This window comes from Pavona decussata, unplaced genomic scaffold (genome assembly GCF_977016875.1).
Source record: "Pavona decussata unplaced genomic scaffold, jaPavDecu1.1 SCAFFOLD_51, whole genome shotgun sequence".
Classification (NCBI taxonomy): Eukaryota; Metazoa; Cnidaria; class Anthozoa; order Scleractinia; family Agariciidae; genus Pavona; species Pavona decussata.
In genome coordinates this window covers 1,816,982-1,841,003 of record NW_028145473.1, presented here as the reverse complement: position 1 = coordinate 1,841,003, position 24,022 = coordinate 1,816,982, and the positions used below count along the sequence as shown (strand labels likewise).

The 24,022-nt window shown below is 37.4% G+C and overlaps 1 protein-coding gene and 1 pseudogene across 3 annotated transcripts in view; both read right to left on the bottom strand.

The window, feature by feature from the left end:
* Nucleotides 1-14,314, bottom strand: part of LOC146481030 (mitogen-activated protein kinase kinase kinase 3-like) — a 32,593-nt gene extending 18,279 nt beyond the window's left edge. Inside the window, exons 1-9 of one of the 3 annotated variants that reach the window (XM_085108744.1) lie at nt 14,071-14,314; nt 13,754-13,899; nt 9,906-10,009; nt 8,262-8,305; nt 7,497-7,596; nt 5,870-6,091; nt 4,384-4,421; nt 1,745-1,940; nt 265-303 (exon numbers count right to left, since the gene is read on the bottom strand). In XM_085108744.1, the coding sequence (XP_084964870.1) occupies nt 265-303; nt 1,745-1,940; nt 4,384-4,421; nt 5,870-6,091; nt 7,497-7,596; nt 8,262-8,305; nt 9,906-10,009; nt 13,754-13,757 (747 nt within the window). In that variant the 5' untranslated portion in view covers nt 13,758-13,899; nt 14,071-14,314. The remainder of the gene's footprint in view (nt 1-264; nt 304-1,744; nt 1,941-4,383; nt 4,422-5,869; nt 6,092-7,496; nt 7,597-8,261; nt 8,306-9,905; nt 10,010-13,753; nt 13,900-14,070) is intronic. The other 2 variants (XM_085108743.1, XM_085108745.1) reach the window with 2 other exon arrangements.
* A 3,012-nt stretch (nt 14,315-17,326) lies between these two features.
* On the bottom strand, nt 17,327-18,624 carry LOC146481029 (uncharacterized; annotated as a pseudogene).
* Between the last annotated feature and the right edge of the window lie 5,398 nt (nt 18,625-24,022).

Genomic DNA, 24,022 nt, shown 5'->3' with positions numbered 1-24,022 from the left:
TTCTCTTTGTTTCTGAAGTGTTCATCGCTTGTCTTACACTTTAGATGAGACCAGTGTCAAAGGTAATCTGTGGCTGGGTTTTGGACTTTCAGATTTTTAATTTTGCATGTTGATGAAGCTCACAATATTCCAAAATACAGATATTTGGGGTCTAATTAATATTTTGTAAATCAAGCAAGTTTGCCTATATTTTATAACCATGTTAAATAATTACTAACTGATTAGTTTTTGTAAAAATCTTTCCAATTAACTTTTGTTACATACCACATGATCTTGGCTTTCAGGAATGAATTCTCCCTCACCCTTTTCAGAAAAGAAAGAACTACTGTTCATTATAATATTATGATAAATATTAGGTACAAACTACAGTGTACATGTACATGCACACCTTTAACAACTTCTCATAACTGAAGCCCCAGGTGCTACATAATTTGAGATGTAGTGTTACTTAAGGTCATGTTCTACAGATTTTGGTTGATTGGCATTTATTATGTTCTATTTAAAAAACTACAGTTGCTTTCATTGATCACCTTTTTCAACTGATTCAAAATTCAGCTGGAACTGATGATAACTTCCACTAAGGCTGTCAAAACGTCAGTGAATGCCACCTCTAACAGTCCTTCACAGGACTACATGTACACTCACCCGGATGATCATAATTTACTTACTCAAGACATGACTCCCACAGTCAAGCCATTTACAGTTTCACAGTTGAAAATGATGGACACAGATGCCAGACTGTCAAAAATGTTTACCTATGTAGCTTCAGACATTTTCACTATCACCTTTACGTATTTATGTGCCCTTATTTGTAAGTATTTGTCCATTTTTGCGTAACTCAATATTTAAAAAAATCCAATTCAACCTGGATAGTGTCCCAGGCTACAAGTGCTCTGCACTAAATACATTGACACTTAAATAATTATAAGTGATTTATTTTTTAAATGCCTTTTGGCAATAGCTACTCTTTTCCAATACATGTATACAGCTATTTCAATTAACGTTGTCGGATTAAAATCAAGCTAAAAGACAAGACCGCAATGTTTTCTGGGATTATTTTTTATGAATAATTTCATCAAAATCATCCCTGCACGTGCAGGTCATTGTACTGCTAATTACAACATATTGTTGTCTTCCACACATGACTGATTTTGATGAATTTATTCATAAAAATCCCACGTAAACTTTGGGTCTTGTCTTTTAGCTTCATGCTTTGCACCGACAATGTTAATTGAAATAGCTCTATGCATAATTAGAAATTAATTCAAACATTTTTTACTTAAGGCTTGGGTAGTCATTCATCATTTCATTTAAATCATTAAGGTCAGCCAAGAGATACAATGGATTGTTAAAAGCTGATTTGAACAAAGGGATAAAAATGAAGCTAGGGGCTAATCACAACTCAAAAAGTAAAGGCGGCTGGGAATGAAAAGAGCCAAAAATGGATCTGGGACAAGTTGTTCAAAGCCCAATTACGCTAATCCAGGGTTAACTGTGAACAAAACCTATAACTTGTCATCCTTGTTTACCAGGATTTGTGCTAATGGTGCTTTGAACAACTTGGCCCTGGGAAGTGATCTCTCCTCCACTGTAACCATCTTTCTCTCTATCATTCCCCTCTTCTCTTACAGTTTCCTGCAGATGAGGTTAATCACAGAAAGAGGTTTTATGATATACGCCGCCATTATGATATTTCTCATTGCTCACACATCCTTTGCACTATCAAACGAGAAACAGCCCTTACCCTGACCATGTGAAAAGGTTGGAGTGGGATCTGATCATGATGGAATCCTGGCGGAGGTGAATTGCGCCCCGTGGTGTTAATACTGCTTGATGACATATACTGGATGTAGTTATATCTTGACAGACTGGGTGTGTTGGGTGGATCCACAGCCATGTAAGCAATTTCATCCGGCGTTGACTGTGATCTGGAAAGATGCCTAATTTATTATTAATCAGCAACTTCAGTGAATGTTTTCATGACTGCAATCATAGCTATGCTGAATAACAAATGCTTGATTCTAATTATTGGTTTCCTGGTGCATATTATTGCATGATGAGTGTACCCTGTGAGAGTGTCCAATTGCGATTCGTTTTAAACCAGATACCTGTAATTGGACACCTAGGGCATGTCATTCAAGGGTAATCAGATGGGTTCTACTGACAGTATTTTAATTTTTTTTTCTCAACTGTTCCGAGGTGAGACTGACAAAATAAGTCCGTGCATTGATGCTAATGACTAACAAGAAAAATACTATTAGATTCATTTCCTATAACCTTAATAATCTTGAATATTTTCAATGATACAATCAATAATATCAATAGAGGTATATTTTTAGTTAGTGACACAGGCATAATCAGAATCCCCTAAAAACAAAAATTACTTTAGAGTTGAATCTACATGCATGACTGCATACTGAATGTCGATGTGTGGCATTATGTGAACTAAATGTGCTATTATGTTTTAAGCCTTGTCAATAAATGAAAGATGTATTTTTCAGATAATAAATTAATATTGGAAATGGACTTCATGTCATACAACTCAGGGTAATCTTGCTCAAAATTGCAAATCACTCTCATATACTATGCGTTACACTAATTTAAAATTACTCCTGACTGACTCCCAATTTTTCACTCCTGGAACTGTACTTGATTCAGTCCAATTACCATTATGATATGATCATAACAATCATTATAATTATATAATAACTTATTATACTATAATTATGATTTTGTTTTTTCACGTGTAATTACCCACTGAAGTGGAAAGTTCTGGTTGGCAAATGCAGTTCAAAGTTTAGATGCTGTCAATGAATTTACAGTTTTTAGTTGTTTTATTCTGGAGTTTGGGAGATGTTTGGGACAACAAAATTTAAACCCAGTAATTTTTGTTTGCTCACGGTCATACAGTGTATTAAATAAAAAGACTTCTGTTGGGTCCTAAACTGTACGCCATTCATATCACCTTACACCATGTAAACAGATAAACAGATGGCAAACAAGTCTTTCCCGCACACATTTCTAGAAAATTCTATGGATGTACATGCAGAGTGTAGGAGAAAAAAAGCTTTTTTGCCTCAAATTCAAGGTGACTGATTGAAGAAATGTGTCTCATTTACCATTTCATTCTTATACCTTTTTTTGTTTTTTGTACCTACGTAACTCACATGATTGTGCAACATTCAAACATTCCGGCAACAAAAAATGAAAATGAAAAAAAACTTGAAAGAGGAAAAAAACATTGGTCAACAAAATGGAAGATTCACTCATAAATTAAGCATTTTTTTACAACACTGGCAAAAAAAACTTGAATTATAACATAGCGCGCGTGCATCCCAATCTAATTCCTATTGGCGTCATCATGGTACATTTCTAAACATACGCACGGCCATGCGTCCATCCGATGACGTGTGCAAGTCAGATGGGGGAAGCACGCGCGCTGTGTTATTAAAAAACTTTTACAGAGAGACAACACCATAAAAAAATGTATATTTATAAGATCGATTTTGAAGCCTAATGAAACGTTAAGATTAAACCAATATGAGAAACCATTTTTGTCTTTTTTTTTTTTGTACAGAGAATTTTGTAATTAATCAGGAACAAAACCTGTTTTCCAGGAATCATTTACTTTATTTTCACTATGTTATAAAAGAATTGGTTCATGCTTTTAGCTGTGCGTATATCGAGTTATGGATGCACTTGGAAAGTTTGGAGAGCACTCAAGAAGCTAGAGTAGCTCTCGGCTACGCCTCGACTTACTCTTACGCTTCTCTCGTGCTCTCCAAACTTCCTGCGTGCATCCATAACTCGATATATGCACGCTAAGCATGAACCAATTCTTAACTCTACAGATGAAGATAATTATTGTACTAATACTATATCCCACAAAATTATGGAAAAACCAATAATGAAAGCACTGCTCATTGATTACGTTACCTGAAAATCATCACGACAAATTCTGTTTCCTCAGCAAGCACGAATGCCTTGCATAACTACATTATATTTTGTCATATATGATCTTCAACTTTCATTTTTTTTAATTTCTTTCTGCTCCAAAAATTACACCACTATAGAGCTCTCAAATGAATACTTTTTAGGTCATTAAATTATGTTGAAAACATTGTCAGTGGTTTTATATTTTGACTGATCACAAACAAAATAAAAATTTGACCAATCTTGTGATAAACACGTGCTGAAGTTTGACCCCAAAGGGATTAACATTATCTATTTATAACAATAATGTTTATCTCTAGTGAGTGTGTGGCTGTTAGCCAAAATTATTTCAATTTAATATTTAATTTATCTGTTTATAAATTAAAGCCATTTCTCAGACCACTACCTACAGTGTACAGCTGTAGCTGATTCTGGGGACTCTTAACTCACCTATATCCCAAGCCGTATCTTGTAGGTCGTCCTCTTTTCTGTAATCACAAGAACAGTGAAGAACACTTTAACACTTTTGTTACTGTATGAATCAACAGATAAAAATTCTCCAACATTAAACCACTGAAGAAAACTACAGTTTACCAAGTAATAATTTTAATTATATTTTATCCTTAAACAGTTGTAAGTCTGGCCCGCCTAGATTAGCTCTCACTACCTGTGGGCCAGTCTCTCTTTTTTGCTAAATTTTTGAATTTTGAATAACCTTGAACTTGGACTTGAACTTGAACTTGAAACATCTGAGGCCTTTGCCCAAAGTTTACAAAGTCACTGTGAATAATTCACATTTGGAGGAGCAGGTATGGATATTTTCTCAAAGTGCACAATACCTCTCCTCTACCAGAGCCCTTCTACATATACAGATATCTAAATTATTTAGATATCTGTATATGTAGAAGGGCTCTGGTAGAGGAGAGGTATTGTGCACTTTGAGAAAATATCCATACCTGCTCCTCCAAATAGGGGGGTACTGAAAATTCTGAGGGGAAAGGGTTCCAAAAGCCAAACTTATCAATGAAAGAAATGAAGCTCAATGGTAATTTTCATGGGCTAAGGGGGTCCAAACCAAACAAACCTCCATGGGAGGGGAGGGTTATGGACAGTTTCTGAATGGACACATTGTAAATTGGACTATTCCCTTTCCTTTGCCTGTTATAGTGATTGGCAAGGTTCCAAATGACTTAATCCAAGCTTTCATCACTCCATATCTCCCCTGAGAGATAGTCAAAAGAATTTAAGGATGCAAGCATACTTGCTCTGATCAAAGTATTCTACATGTGGACTTGGAACAACCATGGAAAAATCCCCAGCCCCATGTATGCATGTATAATGTAGTTTGGTATGAGTTAAGAGACAACCTGTTAATGACGTTAACTTAGTAACCAAGTGAGAATCATAAATTTAAAGTGCATAGTGGCTCTTGTTAAGTTTCTCAAACACATAAAAGAGGGTCATACAGGGGGGTCTCTTGCACGGTTCACGAACAGAAAAAATAGGAAATCACGGATCACGGAAATGAAAATTTCATTTTCAAGCTCTCCACAGGTCACGCAAATCCTTCAGGTCACGGATTACGAAGAATACATGTAATTGATTACAACAACGTTTCATGGGAAATAAATTCAGCTAATCACGCATCACGAAAATACCCCTGTACGGCCCTCATAAAAGAAAAGACAACACCATGTTTCCTTTCCTGAAAATAGAATTTCAGCAGAATGTACAGAAAGTGAAACTGAAGTCACCATATTTTTACCCATTATCTAAACACGGATTTTGAAGGTTCTACTCTAAAATCATTTCCAAAGGTTTTCCCTATCGGTCAGACGCTGTGCGTATGGAACACAAAGGACAGTTTCCATTTCAAATGAAAAGCATCTGTGCGGACAAAACCTTCATGAGATTTACACTAAATAATCTCACTCACATAAAATGGCTTGCTTGCAATTCCAAAGAGAGAGCCAACTTTAGGGTTACCAGGAGGCAACATTGAAGAACTTGTCCCCGTCTTGTGTTGAAGGGTATGCTCAGTAACTCCATTAGGCAACGACAGCAGTATTCTTAAACTCGTAAGGTGCTGGCTTCGGTCCAAAATCTCAATAGCTTTGTCAAGGTCTGACTGGTTCAAAATAGGTATTGCATTTGCAATCTATAGAAAGAAAACAAGAACATTGCTCCTGCAGACATTGTACAAGTTTTTATTGAAATAAGTCTGATTTGTTCATGCTGCACATATGCAGCACTACTTTGTATTTATTGTGTTTTTAAGGTGACTTCTTAATATAAGCCCGATGGTTTCTTGAGGTCTCCTTGTCATATCTTCATTGCTACTTTTGTATTGGATTATTGAATGTGTTATTAATAGTGACATTACTTTTTTAAGCATTTCCTTCATTTCTTTATAACAGGGATGTCTACACTACCAGCCCATGCAACCGTCGTGGTTAAATTTTCCTTAATTACTGGCCATCTGGCGACTAACTCCAGGGTTTTAATGCTACACAATTATCAGATAGAATGATAATATTAACATACATGTATACAACTTGTAGAATTGTGTCAACAGTGGTGCACCTATTTCATTCACTATTGCAAACTAAGAGATTATTTTTATAATTGCATTCCCTTTGCAGACATGGTCATTTACATGTAATATAGACATGGTTGTCTGCGGCTACTATCCCCAACAAATCCTCCAACTCAAATTTTTTTTCAATAGCCATAAGGCACCAAACTCGTTTGGTTCGGTAGCAAGATTTGGCAACTCTTCGAAACTCATTTTCCTCCTTTTTTTCTAGCGACTCTCAGCTTACCAGGACCAAAATGTTTGCAAGGTAGGGTCCAGCATCACTATTTCAACCAGTGTTATTTTATAGAAAAAACCCAATCCTGCCCGTTTTTGGTTCATCAAGGCTTACGAAAGGAGGGAATGTGAAAATTGAGACAATGGTTCTTTAAGGTTATGGAGAGGGAGTGATGACGACAGCTGTTTCTTTGCTAGTGAAGATCAATGGGAAGGTCTGTCAGGTGAGGGAGGTTTAAGTCCATTTAAGATGTAATCTGCACACGTGAAGCTTAATTATGACATTTTGAACATGGAAAGATCCTACTACTGTATCTAATGCATGAAGAGTTGGAGTATATGGGAAACAGATATGTGTAATACTAAACAGTCAAACGCTTCTCTATCAAAGTTTGTTTGTCTCAGCCCCACTTAGCTGTACCTTATCCATTTCTTCTCTAATGAACCAATGCCTATCTCAAAACCTTTAACCCCCACCCCCCATCCAAACCAGGCTCCCGGTGTAAATGTACTCCACTCAAACTATGAGACACCGACTAAAGACAGTATCTAGCAGCACAAGGCTTTACATCTAACACTTGAACATGGGGAATGCCCAAGAGACTTTGAGGAGAGTTCTCATGTGCTCGCTCAGGTAACATGACCTTTGCTTGCATTCTATGATTCCACATTACCGTTAACCAGTAAAGCTGTCAAACAATGCAGCGTTAGCACAAAGTACAGAATGCAAAGTACAGTTACAATACCGTACCTCATTTCCGACATAATTCATAGAAAGCTCCTGTCCATAAGCTGTCTCAACCTTAATAAGCAGCTCCGACAAAATGACTGGCCTGGGGATTGGGATGATTCTGTGAAAATCAATTATAACAAATCAATAATCAATCTACACATCACTGAAAAGGAAAGCTTGCAGCATTATAGTCTTATCTGGGGATAGAATAGTAGTTAACAACTTTACCCTCTGAGAGTTCTCACTCTTTAATTGGCAATGAGCCAACAACTAGGCTTAAAAATGTCCTCGTTCTAGACTACCATATGTGTTTGAATTAGTTCCCCCTTCAGGCAAAAAATATTAAATAAGTGCCCCCCCCCCCCCCCACCCATCCCCAAGGGGAAAAAAAACAAAGAATATACAGTATGCAGTACAGGCATCTTTAATGAATAAACCAAACAGTAGAAATCTCAGACCATTAAAGTCATTCAGGTTTTCTTCTCATTTCTTCGAGGGAAATATCCATGTGAGTGCATAGGCACTTTTACTTTAGTACATTCCTCGTGAAACTTTGCACCCATTCTCCTTACAGATTCGTTTCAGTTTTCTTACTTTTTGTTACAGTTCATGTTTAAACTCGAAATAAAGACAATATTAGCCTGAGGCCGAAATTTGAAAAACGAAATAAGGGCCTCCCTTCAAATAAGCGCCCCTCTTCAAATTAACGCCCCCCTCTTGACGCAGAAAATTAACTAAGTGCCCCGGGCACTAATTCGAACATTTAAGGTATGTTAATCCTACCTTTTCTCTCCCTTGAACTCGAATTTGATGCGTACCGTATTGGACTGCGAAAAAGAAAGATATTGACTTATGTTATTATGAATATCACATCCTGGACAGTATCCATATCAGCGCATAAACATACCCTCCTCATTATAACATAAATTTTCAAATTATTTACCAGGTTATCTTCATTACAGAGCAACAAAGACCAAAATTACATTTTTCAGAGATACCTTATTCTCCTTAATTTTCACAGGTTCTTAAATTCGCGATTTTCGCGATTTTAAAAAATTCGCGAACTTAAAGACCCGCGAAAAATGACGACCGCGAAATCTCGCAAAATTTAATGGACATGTATTTGTGTTTTCAAGGGTCCTAAACAATTTTTAACACAAGGTGTTAGTACAAGGAGCTATCATCTATCAACTTTAGATGTTAATCAGTGTCAAGATTCGCCTCAAGTTCTTCTGCTTCGGCATCTGAGTAATCATCTTCGCACAGTTCCTCCAATACATCCTTTTTACAGTCACTAAGGGGTGGGAAAAGGCTGGCATCGCCCAACTATTAGATGAATCCTTTAGTCTTCCACGTGAGGATCCATTTGAAAGGATTGAAGGTTCTATTGAGATCTCCTAGAAAGGACATGTAACGATACTCTCGATACTCGATAATGACTCGGAAGAACAAGAAGACTTTTTTTATTACTGTAACACTGACTTTTAGAGGAATACAGCTGCCGCTGAGGGACAGCATATTGGTTTTGCTTCGCTTGTTGATTAACGTACAATTTTTGTAAAAAAGAAAAAATAAAGTCACTTAATCGTCAATTTCGCGAAATTAAATTCCCAACAAAAACAATTTTTCTCCACAATCGCGAAATTAAAGATTTGCGAAAGGTGCCGAGAAAATTTTTGCGAAATTTAAGAATAAGGTACACGGTTTTAAATACTGGCTCTTAAACTTTATATGATTGCACACATACAATGTACATTGAACAGCATAGCCCATTTACCAGTGCTTAAGCTGCACTTGCAAAGAAGCCATGCAATTTTAACAGAATTGTATTGAAAAAGTCAGATACTGACTCTTGAGCAGGGAACAAAAGAAATATTAATAGAGGGATTTGCCTGAACAGGGTTCAGTTAAGACCAAGAGTTATTTTCAGCTCACTATCACTGAACCCAGACCTTTTTACGCTACATGACATTATAATATTTATAAATCATATCTTACACAGTCTTCTACAATCAACTGAAGAACTGCATAACCGTCCCTTTGAACAGCAGTTTTTAGATAGCTTTTGTTGTTTAAGCTCCGATTTGCATTTCTTGCATGCTGCCGTCAATTCCTTCATGAAACATTGCATCCATGTCTAAATTATCTGCTGCTTTAAGCACTTGTGGTCCCTTTTGTTTGAAAAATAGAAATCTTGCCCATAATAGGGGTTTTTCCTCCAAATGAACCCCATCAAAGCGAAAAGATCTTGGGCACGCAATGACTCCGAAAGGAATTGAGGGTCTTGTACAAAAAATCTAAGAAATCTGGGCCAAAACAACCAAACGTGATCTAAAATGCACTATTAAATACAGATTACGTTGGTTATAATGCCCTGAGCTGTTCAATTTATTTACATGTAGCACAATACACTGACATTCCCCTTACCTTGTTTTCAAGCATCCTCAAGTTATGAACATTTTGCAATCTCTGTGTCTGTGATTTGGACGAGTCACTTTCTGGGCTTAGGTATCCACTCTCAAGATCATCGTCTGAGAAAGAAGCAAAATTGACAATAAACTAATTACCGGTAGTATTAATATTTGCCTCCAAACACTGCCAAAGGACACTGTACGGTGTATCTTTAGTTACCACAACTTCATCTTGTAAGAATGTGCCATATTTGTGACCCTTATTATACATGTAAAGGTAAAGGTAAATTAAAGTCGCACTCGAGCCTAAGTGGCCTATGCACATGGCTGGAGCATAGCATGGTTTCTGCAGCATGAAACAACTAGAAGTATTGCTATCCCACCCCCCCCCCCCCCACCTTGATGGGATGCTAGTTCATCGCAGGGTTACCCCCAGCAGTGTGTCCCTGCTGCCCATTTATACACCTGGGTGAAGAGAGACAATGTGGAGTCAGGTTTCTTGTCTAAGGAAGCAATGATGTTATACATGTAGATTGTGTTAAATTGGCCATAAAGGAAGGAATTGGAATATGTGTACATGCAGCTCTTTGTTTCCATGCACTGAAAAACTCAAACAAAAGCCACTGATCAACTGATCTGAGCAGAACTTAAATCCTATTGTTGTGATTGCATAAATTTTATCATGCTGTACAAGATGATACTAAGTAAAGTTTTCAGTTTGTAAATAAAATCCTGATAAGTGTGATAAGTGTGACCATTCAAATGAAAGCTACTGAGCAGTACTTTCCTGTTGTGCTGTTTATTATGCTGTACAAGATGGTTCTAACTTTTGAGTCTGTGGATGAAATCCTAAAGTATGACATTCACATGAAAGCTACAGAGCCATATTTTGCTCTGATACCTACTGTTTACAGTGTAAATTCCAGCGTTAGACTCAACTGTCAAAAATTGCCTGAGCCTTTCAATAACAGATGAACCATAAACTTCAAAATTAACCCAACTTAGCAACAATCAAACATCTTTATAACTGATCACCATAACATGGCAACAATTACATGTAATGAACCACAAAAAAAAAACAGAAGAACATACAAAATGGATCCAAATACATGCACCAATCACCAAGTACAAAAATGAACTTTTGAACCTGATAAGGTATATTTTCTGCTTTCTGACTGAGAATCTCACCAGAAAGATTGACAGAAGTGATAAGTGTAACCTTGGCTGAGTCCTGAACTTTAGAGTTTGGACATTTAAGAAAAATCTAGCAAGTTTGAAGTTAAAGCTACGTACACTGTACACTGCATGTATACTTCAAGCAGCTTTTCTGCAATCTTGTTTACTATACAGCTGTATGTTTTGAGTCTGTGGATGAAATCCAAAGTCACTGCAGGGGCTTAATTCAAATAAAAGCTGCTCATTAATAAAAATGATTAATTATAAGTTTTGAGTCAGTGGAGAAACTCCTTCACATGAATGGACCATTCAAATGAAAGCTAGGAGAAGCAATTTCCTGTAGCACTATTTGTTTACAAATCATGTGGAATTTTTTCAAGAAAATTCTCAAATTTCTAGTTTGTATTAAGTTTTAAAAAGAGAATGTAAACAACTTCTCATATTCATAATTATCTACAAACACTGGTTCAAGGTATAACACTAACAGTCTTGATTAAAAAATTTTAAAACATTCTCTGGTTAAAAATTGAAAAGATATGAGCTTTCGACAACCGTTCTGTTGTCTTCAACTAATTCAACTGTTGTCTTCAAGTAATAGTCCTTTGGTCAAAATTGAGGACTGACAGAAAATTACCTTGGTATCAGAAACTCTTGCTGCTGAAATCCAGAGGTGTTTCTAACACATTAAGTGGTATCGACATTGCTCAAACAATAGTTTAATATCACACTTGTGAATATAAGTAATAAACACTATTCAATTTTAACATTTTTGCATTTCTTATAAGCCTCAATAATGTGACAAGCTCATAATTTATGATATAATAAAACCAAGAATTATTATTTTGCTCAATATACTGAGTCTACATACAGCTGGATTCAAACAGGAAAAACTCCAGACCAGACAAAATTATTATTAGTGATCAATGTCTTTGTTCCTTAAAATTTATTCACCCGGATAAACTTCTAAGACATGGGTTCATGTTGATCTGCTTTGATCCGTTTGTGGCTAATTAATCCTCACTGAGATAAAGTGACTGTGTTTTAGGGATCAGAAACAAGGTAAAGGCAATTTTCAAAAAGTGGAAAACATCTATTTAACTTAAGATGAGAGCTGAAGAAAAAACCTCGTGATCGAAGTATCTATGTACAAGAGATTCTTGAATATATTGACCTCTCTAAGGGCTAATTTCAGTCTGTCAGCCATTCTAGAAGGTACTACAAGAAATGTTCCGATCCAATAAAAAACACCTGTACTTAGCATACATTTTATACGCTGAAAAACCATTAACACAGTTTGGCTTAGAAAATTTAATAACTTCTATAATATTTAAATCCAGCTAAGTCTTCCTCTCGTGACATCACCGAGCTAGGGCACTTCACGATAGAATTAAATCCATCAATGTAAATAGATGACAGAATTCGCAGAACACTAATAACATACATTTTACAGCGAATTATTATAATATGCAAGCCAAGGCTATCGGCCATTTACCTGAAATTCACCTATAAGAAGCGTTTTTGCCTAATATGGAAGTAAAAACCTCTGTCCGGAAAATAATTTTCCTAATGGGAGTTACACATCTAGCGACTGAGTGGTGATCTCTGTGTTGTTTGGACAGTTTATACAAACAACGGACACAAAGGCTTTGATGCATTTTAGAAAACAGAACACTTCGGTTTAAAGGCTGTATATTTTTACTCAAATTACTACGATGCTGGAGGTAGCCTGTTAATTCAAGGTTTTGATCGTGCCTTCGTCGATTACAATCTCTCGACAACTTTGGGAAATAAAATGCTCTTGACAGCTATGTTCGTGATAATCCGCGAATAGTTATCTGAGAAACTCGGTAATTTTACAATTTAACGATTGAAAAGTTGTCCTCTTTTTTGTTCTTTAAAGCTTAAGTGGAGTACAAAACAGCAAGAAACCTCTTCAACATAAACGCGCCCGGTAGGCAGTTTCATTAATCATTTTACATTAAATTTGCTGCATATCGTGAATTTCGATCGCTTTTACAAAAGAAAATAATTGTGGATTGCACTATAAACTTCTTTCACAATTTTCGCATTTGATACGGTTGTGGAATCGGTCATAGAGCCAAATCGGTGTAACTGTTTTTTCAAGCAGTTTCCTAAAGTTCTCCTGTACTGATATTAAACGAAAACTCACTTCTGATATCGGCTCAATCGATGGGAAATACAAATCTATATGTAAAACTTTGTGACGGTTTTACACATGGTGCAACGCGCAAAAAAAAATAAATCAATAACCAACAATTCTGAAACAGGTCGACACAGAGAGGACAAATCTGGACAAGTCTTCGGGAAATAAATTTCACAAGATAATGAAACGAGCTGTTTAAAAACATCGTGGAAGACGAACTATTTCGCGTCTCGAATTCCCCGAGACGACTTCTTCGCTCGAAACGGAAATTTCAGACTTCGTTGCGTGCTATCAAAATTTCGAGAAACCTGAAAGGAGATAGCTCTCTTTGTTTGGAAACAACTAAAGAATTTTTTCATTCAAAACGTTATAAGTTTAAGTTTACATTCCAGGCGAAGGTTAAGTTTCAGCTTGCAGTTAATCGAAAGTTCCGACGTAGCCAGTTCCCGCTCTTCTTGCACCACTAAAATATAATACAATGCACTCTCGTAATTATGAGCCAGGAAACTGGCAAAAATACTCACCCATTTCAAAACTCCTGCTCTTCCCTGCGATTTGGTTTATTCGCAGCAAAATTTTGAGTCCAACACACTTGAGTGCACACACAATTCACTTCATTGACTTCGATTCTCTTTGACTCGTCGTCCGCCGAGTAACTTCGCTTAAAAACCTGCGTGCGTGAGGAAATTCGCCATCCGTTACTGTTGTAATTGATATTACTTTTTTCCTTTATTTGGAAAATAATAGCTACCGTGCAGAAGTTTGCAGCGGGACATTCTAAAGATCACTCAGTGACAAAGCAAAACAAAAAATATATACAAACCGAAATTGAAAAGCTTACCTTTGTGAGACCCCAACAAACGAGACGTTCGGAGCTCGATGACTTCAAATACAAACATGCAAAAATGGGTTTAGCACCGAAGGGCCATGAACTGTACGTGAATCAAATCTAACATCAAAGAGAGATTCGGACAATGTTTCCAAGTAACTGCTGTCGCCAAGCAAAAATATAAAGAACCCATGACTTATCGTGGGAAAATACTGCTGAATGATTTTAATAGTCCACAAGATTCATCACAGAAATCCAATCATGTCTCGTGCCAGTCTCAATGCCACGCGGCTCGAACGCGAACGCCTTGTCGTTTTTAACAAAGATTGTCGTAACGGAGGGGGTATTGGACCATTATCGCTGTGTCACTGGATCGCAAAACATCCCATCGAATAAGCTTCGTAAATGTCCTTGGATCGTATATGATTGTATTCGATCGGTTATGTTCTTGGTGTCATGATTGCACTAGGCCATGTTTTTCATGTCAATTGTTATTCGATCGTATCATTTCAATCGGGGCATCCGCATGTTTTTCGTTTGTATCTCATGTCGTTGATCGTACTCATTTGATCGGGGCGTTTTTGACATTTCCAGTTTATATCACTAAAAGAGACCGTTAAATATGTAATAGAGTCAGTGCAGGGCTGTCAACCTTTGAGAATATGAATTCCCAGCCAGCTACAATAAAGCGCCTTTAAACGCTACATTAAAAGGGGGGGGGGGGGGGGCAGGGGGGGATTAGTCTTTTAAGTTTAATTGAGACAGTACCTGAATCAACGCTTACCATTTAACATTTTAATTTTTTTTTTTCCGGAAATTCGAACTTCCGCAATTATCCGGAAAATTACAGACATAAATCTGGAGAAAGGGAGATACGTTGCAAAATCTGGAGATTACAGACACAAATATGGAGACAGGGAGATACGGTTCAAACTCTGGAGTCTCCCGGATTATCCGGGAGAGTTGACAGGGTGAGTAGTATTGCATTGAACTACGCGGCCCTTATCATATGGAACGTAGCTAGTTGTAGCTAGCTGATTTTGGTTGATGTCATTTTTTCAGTTGTCACGAAACCAACCGGAGAGTACGTTCCGAGACCTTATTATTTGTCAACACGTCACGAAATCCTATCTAACATCGACCGACACCTATAACCGGAACTCTGTCACGGCTCCGAAAAAAACCTAAATAAAATAAATCGCGCAAGAGTGCGAATCTCATCCTAGTTTTATTGCCGTACTTAGAGTCGACTCAAACAGTTGTTTTCCAGCTTTTCGAAATATAAATAATAATCCGGATTCGGATATTCCCAAGAAAACGCAACGCACCCTATAAAGATCAATGATCCAAGATCACTCGGATCATGGTGTATCAAAGGAACCGACCAATCCTTACCCAGAGTGGATTCGTCGGTTCCTTTGATGCACCACGATCCGAGTGATCTTGTAAAGAAACGCAAAATCCGTTTTAGGATTCAAACATCCGGATTCCAATTTTCCCAAAGAAAGTGTCTATATCTCTATTTTTATCAGGGCTTCTGTACACGTTTCTACTTTCTATGTTTATCAACCAATCACATCTCATCTTTTCATTAATATCATTTTAAATAACCGTTTATTTTCAATTTTTACTTAGCTTCCAGTAGCCAGGTTCTAAGGTTAGTTTTGTCCGATCAACCTTGCATTTGGAGTACCATATTTGAAGTACCTACCAGTCTTAGCTTGGCCGACGCTGGCCTGAAACGCACGCGGGCTCTGGAAACGAGACGACCAGCAAGCTCTGCGAGACGAGCCTGGCCTTTTTCAGTTTTTAAACGGCGGGAATGATGAGTTTTCAGTTTTGTCAGGTTTTGTTCAGTTGTGTTTTTACATGTTCTTTTTATTCGCCGGTTACTACCATCCGTTTGTTTGTTTCAAACACTTTTTTTCTTTAACCTTTTTTTTATTTCATTCATCACAAATACAACAAAATTACAACACAAAGTAATAACATATAGGGAGTAGCTAAAACAGCCGCGAATTTGCTGTTGTTAGTATTAATTATCAGTTAATTATATGTGTTCGCAATAACAATTAATTATTGATTAATTAAATTACAATGACACTTACTATTCTAGAGTGGAAAATTATCTGTCAATTTTCAATTTTCTTACATGGACAGGTCTTAGACATTCAGTACCCGAGCCGGTCTAACTTAAAAACATTGCAGTACAGGTTCGCTAAAGGTAATCCTTCTTTCATATGCAAAAATGATATTTTTGATATAACAAAAGTAAAATCAAAAGATTACTATTCCTTGATGATTAGCAAAAAAGGTCAACTACCAAATAACGTCCAGAAACTAAAACGACATTTCAACTCAATTGAGGAAGATTTGAAACTTGCTTTCACTCTTCCCCACAATATAACTTATGAACCTTATGTTAAAACCTTTCAATATAAAATATTAAATTCGATACTTTATACGAACACGAAATTATTTAAAATTGGATACAGTGAGCACGATAAGTGTACTTTTTGCAGCAACGTCAATCAGAAACATTGTGCACCATCTCTTTCTTTTTTCAGTACTGTCCATACTCAAATCTGTTTTGGAAAAGCTTTGAAAAATACTATTTTACTATATCAAAACGACTTAAAATTCTAAACCTACACGGGGATATCATTATAGGAATTACAGCATCATCTTGCCCCTTGCTAAACTATTTTGTTTCAAACACTTCTTGGACACCCACAGGTACGTATAAGTCTGGTTATTTTCAAATACTTGAGTGCTCGAACAGCGGATCATCGTTAATTTCAGCGCAGTTTAATTTCGACGACTCTTATAAAAGCTTACAGTCGACTCCCGATAACTCGAGCCCTCGCTAACTCGTACCAAAATCGATTTCCTCTGGATTTCCGTCATTCCTTTTTGCGTAATTTTACCCTCGGTAACTCGAACCTTTCGTTAACCCGTAGTAATTTTCGGTTCCCTTCAGGTCATTTTAATTTTCTATACAATTTTACCCTCGTAAGGGATGGACCATTTTATTTTTGAGGGGGGAGGGGGGGTTGGGCAATTTTGTCCTGTTAAGAATTTTTGTTTCGCCTTTGGGCTGTCCAAGAATTTTTTTTTAGCACCTTAAGGTTGTGCACAAATTTTTTTTCCCGTCAATTTTTAGTTTCTTATCAATAAAGATTTGGTAATGCAGAGACATGCAAAAATTAACGATAAAAACCGACGTTTCGGTGTCTTCATGACGCCATTGTCAAGGAGAAATAAAAAATTACATAGTCTGCGGCAAGGTGTTACTGTAACAATAAATTAGCATATAGTGTTTGAGGCTAATTAAGTAAATACTTTTGCGCGAAATAGAGTCGTTTTGCACGTTCAGAGTGGGTTTTAGGTCTCTGATGAAAAGCATTTCGTTAACCAAACAACCGAACTTATTTCTACACTTTTTCAGAATGCTAACGCCTCAGTTGGTCTTTCAAGACTTCGCCATGCTGTTCGTGGTAGTGTTTATACACTACATATGTAAGTGTCCGCGCGTATAGCCTACATAACCCGCATCACACAGGTCACATTGAAAATGGTAAACGACGCGTTGTTGGTTGACGATCTGTGGCTTGGTTTCGCATACTTTTAGATCTTGTTCAATTTTGCGGCTAACGAATACTGGCTGGACAGTTGTCTGCACCTTTATGCTGAGATCCTTAAGTTCTTTTTTAACACAATTTGCCGATTCCTGGTCTTTAAACGGTATGACTACACAAACAATGGCTCTTGGTTCTTTCGGCGTCTGTGGGGGCTGCTGGTCAACTACTCTTGAGTGTAGGAAGGTGTTAATGGTCGAATTTATCAAGCGTTCAGGGTATTTAAGGTGTGCGAAAACGTTCTTTAGGCGATCACACTCTTCAGAGAAATAGGCCCAGGAGGAAGATAATCGGTGTGCGCGATCAAGCATTGTTGTCAGTAAGCTCCGTTTGTAGCGATTGTCTACAAGGCTGTGATAGTGTAATAATAGACCTGTGTTTGTTGGTTTCACATTAACCTTGGTTTCAATCCGCGGTGCATGGTTGAGTAGCTCGGTGCCAAGGAAAGGTAGCTTGCCGTTCTTTTCCACCTCCATGGTGAATTTGACCGAAGTGTGGGCACTGTTGAGGGTATGCAGGAAAGTAGTTGTTGTTGCTAAATCAGGCATTACAGTGAGCGTATCATCGACATATCGACGGTAAAAGGATGGAAGTTTTCCTTGCCGCTCAAGGGTATCTTCGATGGATGACATGAAGACGTTAGCTAATAGGGGCCCGAGAGGGGACCCCATAGCAACGCCATCTGTCTGTTCGTAAAGAGCCCCGTCGAACTGAAAAAGTTGGCCTTTGGTGGCTACGCTTAGGAGATCGGAAAGATCCGTTCTGGTAACATCAAGATTGTGCGTTGTATTGAACCAATTGTTCGTAAAGGCTCTGTTGACCAGGATCTCTATTGTTTCCTCCAAAGGCACGTTTGTGAATAACGAGGAGACATCATACGAAACCAAGATTTCCCTATTGTTGATCTTCAACTGGTGAATCTCATTTGTGAAATTTTCAGTTTTCGTATTTATTAAAGTATCACCAAAAATGAGCATTATGAGGTATGCCTCTACAAGAATGGAACAGAAAATGATACATGTCCTGACATGTACCTCAAGCACTGCTTTCTCTTCAGGCTGATACAAGCTGCATTTAGTCTATTCAGTGTTACATGTTGGGTTACAAAAATAAATGAGAAATTCTATTCAGCTGAATTTCAATAATAAAGGCCTGGATCTTTTCATCCAACGCTAAAGGACAACTAAGTCCTATAATATACATTAAAGACTGTGAACACTATTCAACAACAGTTATTGTTTATTTAATTAAAAGATATCAGATATGTTGAAGTTGTATTTTAATTACAAGAGATGGTACAATCGCTCTACCAATAATTGGTAGAGTGGTTGTACTTAAACCCATTAAACGCTAAAAGACAATTAAGTTCTATAAAGGACATTTATCGTCCTTTATAGTTGTATACATTAAAGACTGTGAACACTATATCAGATGTGTTGAAGTTATATTTTAATACAAGAGATGGAAAGTGATATTTTATAAAATGAATTTTATATTATACCGGCCAGATTCGGTGAAATGGTTCAAATTTATGTTTTAATACAAGAGAAAGATGGAAATGATGTATATATGATATTTATGATATGAAAAACAAAGAGGTGAAAATAATTATACTAGTTTGTCTGTTGAAAATAAATTATGACATAAATTACAGATCAGTTTTTCATTTGGGCGTCGTCCACACCTATCCGGAAATTTGTGAAAAAAAAAATTTTTTTACGAATACGGCTTGCGTCCACAAGTATCCAGCGTATTTTCCGGCCGTATCCGGAAATTTTTAAAACGCTATCCAGAGAGGACGATGAGAAGTCCAAAGACTACTGCAAAGCTGACACAACGTAATATATTTTAAAGCAATATTTCGGCTGGCCAAACCAGCCTTCTTCAGGTTTAGATGTTACTAAATTATATAAATGAAATTACAATATTATATTATGGAGGATGTTGCAATACATAGGAGCCTATGTATTACGTTGTGTCAGCTTTGCAGTAGTCTTTGGACTTCTCATCGTCTATTTTTCAAGTTTGGCTGATTAGATCTCCTGTGAGATCCAACGTGCAAGCAAGCAGGATTTTCGTTCACGGCTTTTGCAGTTTTTAAAATTTTCATCCAGAGTGGAAATTTTTTTATCCGATACGAATACGTATACGTGTGGACAGTCGTATCCGGAAATTTACGAATACGCTTTTGTCATTCTCTTGGATCCAGTCTTCACGGCGAGCATTATAAACAAAAATGGCGTACAGCAAGGTTGTAGCTTCTTTGTTAGTTGCTCTGATTTCTAGTTTGATATCATGCGTTCAGATAAATGCAGCTGTGATAAATTTACAGGTCTTTACACAGCCAATACATTAGAGATCGACAGGATGTTTTGAGATTGTTATCAATGAACAGTGAGCATCATCAAAAAAAGAGCGAACCATCCAGGAAGGACAAGCGCCTGGTGGGACAATTTTATCAATGGCACAATGATCGAAGAAGAATGGAGAGAGAATTTTAGAACTGGACACTAGAGCAAATCAGAAAATTTCCGGATACAATCGGATACGTGTGGACGGCTGAAAACGATTCGGATACGCTGCGTGTGGACGCGAGAATTTTCGCATCCGCAAAAAAATATTTGCGGAAAAAAAATCTCCGGATACGTGTGGACATGCCCCCCCCCCCCCCCCCCCTCTAACATGGTCCTACGAGTAGAAAGGCTAGCTCGATTTTTTTCCCTCGGCCCACTGTGCATGATTTTTTTTCTCTACTTTTGCTGTGCAAGAATTTTCTTTTGGTAATTGCCCAACACCCCCCCCCCCCCCCCCATCTCAAAAATGAAATGGTCCATCGCTTAACTCGAACCATGTTTTTGAAGCCGTGACAGGTCAGAACAAATAGTACTGCAGTCCAAAGCATTGAATTTATTGCAAAGCAGCCTTTGTATTCTTTGTCTTTAATGTTTCAGTCCACTTCAAGTTCTCATTACCTACATGTAGTCTTCCCCTGCTGCTTTGTTTTGTTTCGTTACGTTGCGTTCTGATAATTTTAACCTGCGATCAGGCGTTCTTTTTTTCGGTCGGGAGAAAGAAGAGAAAAAGAACACCTGACACAATTACTGTACGAGTCGTCTGCCGCCCCTTGTTTGCCTACGCGATGTAGTTGTGTCATGCTTTTAATGTAAGCCAATCAGATTTTACCGGAAATGAATACAGCTTGGAAGGCGCCAATTCTCAAAATTCTAAAAATACTTTTGAAAACTCAATAAAATGCTACGAACAAATCTATGATTTTTTTAAAAATGCCAATTCTAAAATTTCTAAAAATACACAACGGCTTTCTTTAATCCGAGACGAGGCAGCTGAGCTCTCGCAATTATTATTATTTTTTTTAACTTTGGAAGACGAGGAGACGGTCCACTTCATGTTTCAACATCTTTTAAAATACTTCAGCTTCATTCCATGCGAGCATGAAAAACTTCAGCTCGAACGTCGACATTATCATGCTGTATCAGGTTGCAACTGTGTGAAACTTCATTGCAGTGACCAAAACCTTTGTCCGGTGAAGATTGCCACACCATAACAACTTTCTCCATCGATCACTCAGTAAGTAAGTGAAAAAGAGTAAGTAAAACTTTATTTACACAGGGTAGCCCATTCAGCTCTAAGGCTGGTCTCCACAGGGGCCCTGTATCTTAAAAAATAATTTACATCAAGAATTTTCATGAACTATTATATTTAGAATGCCTAATAAAAATATATTACTAGAATATTAGAACTACAATACAAAGCCTGAAAATACAATGCAAAAACACACTCGAAGCCTAAAATAGTAATAAAATATCAAAGTTAAGATAAAAAGAAATGTCTTGCTCGGCGGCAGAACGTTTGAATGTTTTCACTCTTCACAATGCTCAAAGGGAGTTTATTAAAAATTTCTGCGCCAGTAAAAAGGAAGGTCCTTTTCCCAAAATTTTGTTTAACGTTTGGTAGGGATAGCCTCATATTTTGCCTTGTGGAATAATTGTGAATGTTCGAAAAGCTAGTAAAATATAATGAAAAATAACTAGGAACTAATGAGTGAGGACAGAGAAAAACGAGTTTAGCCTTGTGCTAAGAGCGTCTGCTGGAAAGAGTCGTCTATTCTGTAGGCGCTGTAGTCGATCTGTAAGCTGGAGAAAGTTACTCCAGGCAATGTCACAGTAATCAAGTAATGGAAGAATTAAAGCGTTGTGAACAAGTGTTGCTGCCTCTTTTGTGACGAAACTTCTAACACGGCCCAGAATACTAAATATTGACACCACCTTTTTACATACATAGTCCGCGTGAGCCTTCCAAATCATAAAGTTGTCGAACACCACGCCTAGGTATTTAAAAGTAGTTTCGCAAGGATATGGATTTTCCGAGATGATTAATAGAGATTAAGTTTTTGAAACATTGAGAACAAGATTATTGTCTCCTAGCCATTCAGATAAACATTGAAGATCCTGGTTAATGTAAAAAATTAAATTGTCTACAATTGGGGCAGCAAAATATAAAACTGTGTAACCAGGGTACATATTTACACAACAGTGTTTGATACAACGTGGTAGTGGTGTAGACAATGAATAACAGGGTCCAAGGATGGACCCCTGCGGCACTCCAGAAGTTATGGCAAGCTCTTCAGATGACTAAAAATTAATGTGCCATTGTTCAGCACTGCCGTAAACAATGTCGACGTTCCCTGTCTTGAGCAATTTCTCTGTCGACCTCGACGGATTCCCCAATTGTGGTAGCAGGGATTCCACAATCCTCCTTTTTAATATTTTCGACTTGTTGTTTTCGTATGTACTCCAGGGGACTCACTACAACAACAGAAGATTTGAAACCACTAGAAGGATGCAATTAATATCACTTTTGGAATCCACTGACATATGACATTCTTACCAAATCCCGTTGGGAGCACGGCTAAAATATCTTCTTCTATTAAATGGCGTTTTACCAATTCAAGGTCAGTAGATACTGTACCTCGTCCTCAGTGGCAGCAATTGTCTCAAATGATCCGCTGTAACGTATATCAGGTACTATACTAGACTTGTGCAAGCTTTCTTTTCTACTTTAAAACACGGCCTGTATTGATCATGAGATCAGTAGAAGACATTTCAATAGGCCCATCTTCATGTTAACACCCCCTCTCCCCCTTCCCCTTTAAAAGGGGTACGGTATTGTTTTATAAGTAAGCCCTGGGCTTATACAATAGACCATTTCCGATACATTAAAATTCTAACTTGGCTACGAGGCTTGTGGGAATATAACAACAGAATTTACATTGAGATTCAGAAATGAATAATTAATATCTTGTTTTATTCCTCCAAGCCTCGTAGCCAAGCAAGAATCTTAATATATCAGAAATGTCGTATTCAGTAATGGGTTTTGGGTGGTCTTATATCCAGGATGGGGGCGGCATACGGAATTATAAAATTGTTTCCAAACAAACTGATAACAAAACACACTATTTCGTTACAAAACCAAATTCGAAACTCTAAGAGACTGGGCGCGGAGGGTTGCGGGGGGGGAGGCTTTGGTCCGAGAAAACACATGGCCCCACCCCAACCGTGTGGGAGGTGGGGGATTTCTCTTCTCCTTTTGCATGAGTAATGAGTTTTCGAAGAAGAGATTAAGAAGACCGGTACCTTTAAAGCACATTCAAAAACAAATTCACAAAATTCGAAATTGAGAAAAGCATAAGTGTTTGTGTGCCGTTTTTACTTTTGTTGCATGATGTTAGGGGGGACTACAAAATAGAGTTTAAGTAGCACTCACTGGCTTGGATGTGTGTTATCCGTTTTCAAGTACCCAAGAGCGCGTTCTTTAGGAAGATATTCCGAAATTAATGGGAATACACGGAATAGACGGCATTCATCGAATCAGTTCTTTATTTTTGGAACCTGGACTGTTTTCGGAATAAATAGTATTCTGTCCCATTCTTCCTTGGTAGCAGAATAAATGGAATACAGTTTACTCAGAATACGAGGAATTGCGTTCGTATGGGAACTGATCTGTATTCTGTGCATTCTGTTTTTCCTGAACCGGAAAAATAATTGATAGGTTATTGAATCTTGTTAACTGATTCTTTAGCGAATTTCCAGTATAACCCTGTAAGTGGCAAATAGAGACCGATTGCAGTATAAGTGTCTCAATGCCACTATGTTCTCATGATGCCAAGTAAAGAACTGAATTAAGACTGATCTTGTGCATGGTTAGATTGTATAGATGTCATTTTTAAATGAACACGTTACAAAAAGTAAAAGCTGAACCAGTCCTCTCGTAGAACTCCGTCTTACCTACCAGGGCGGGTTGACAGG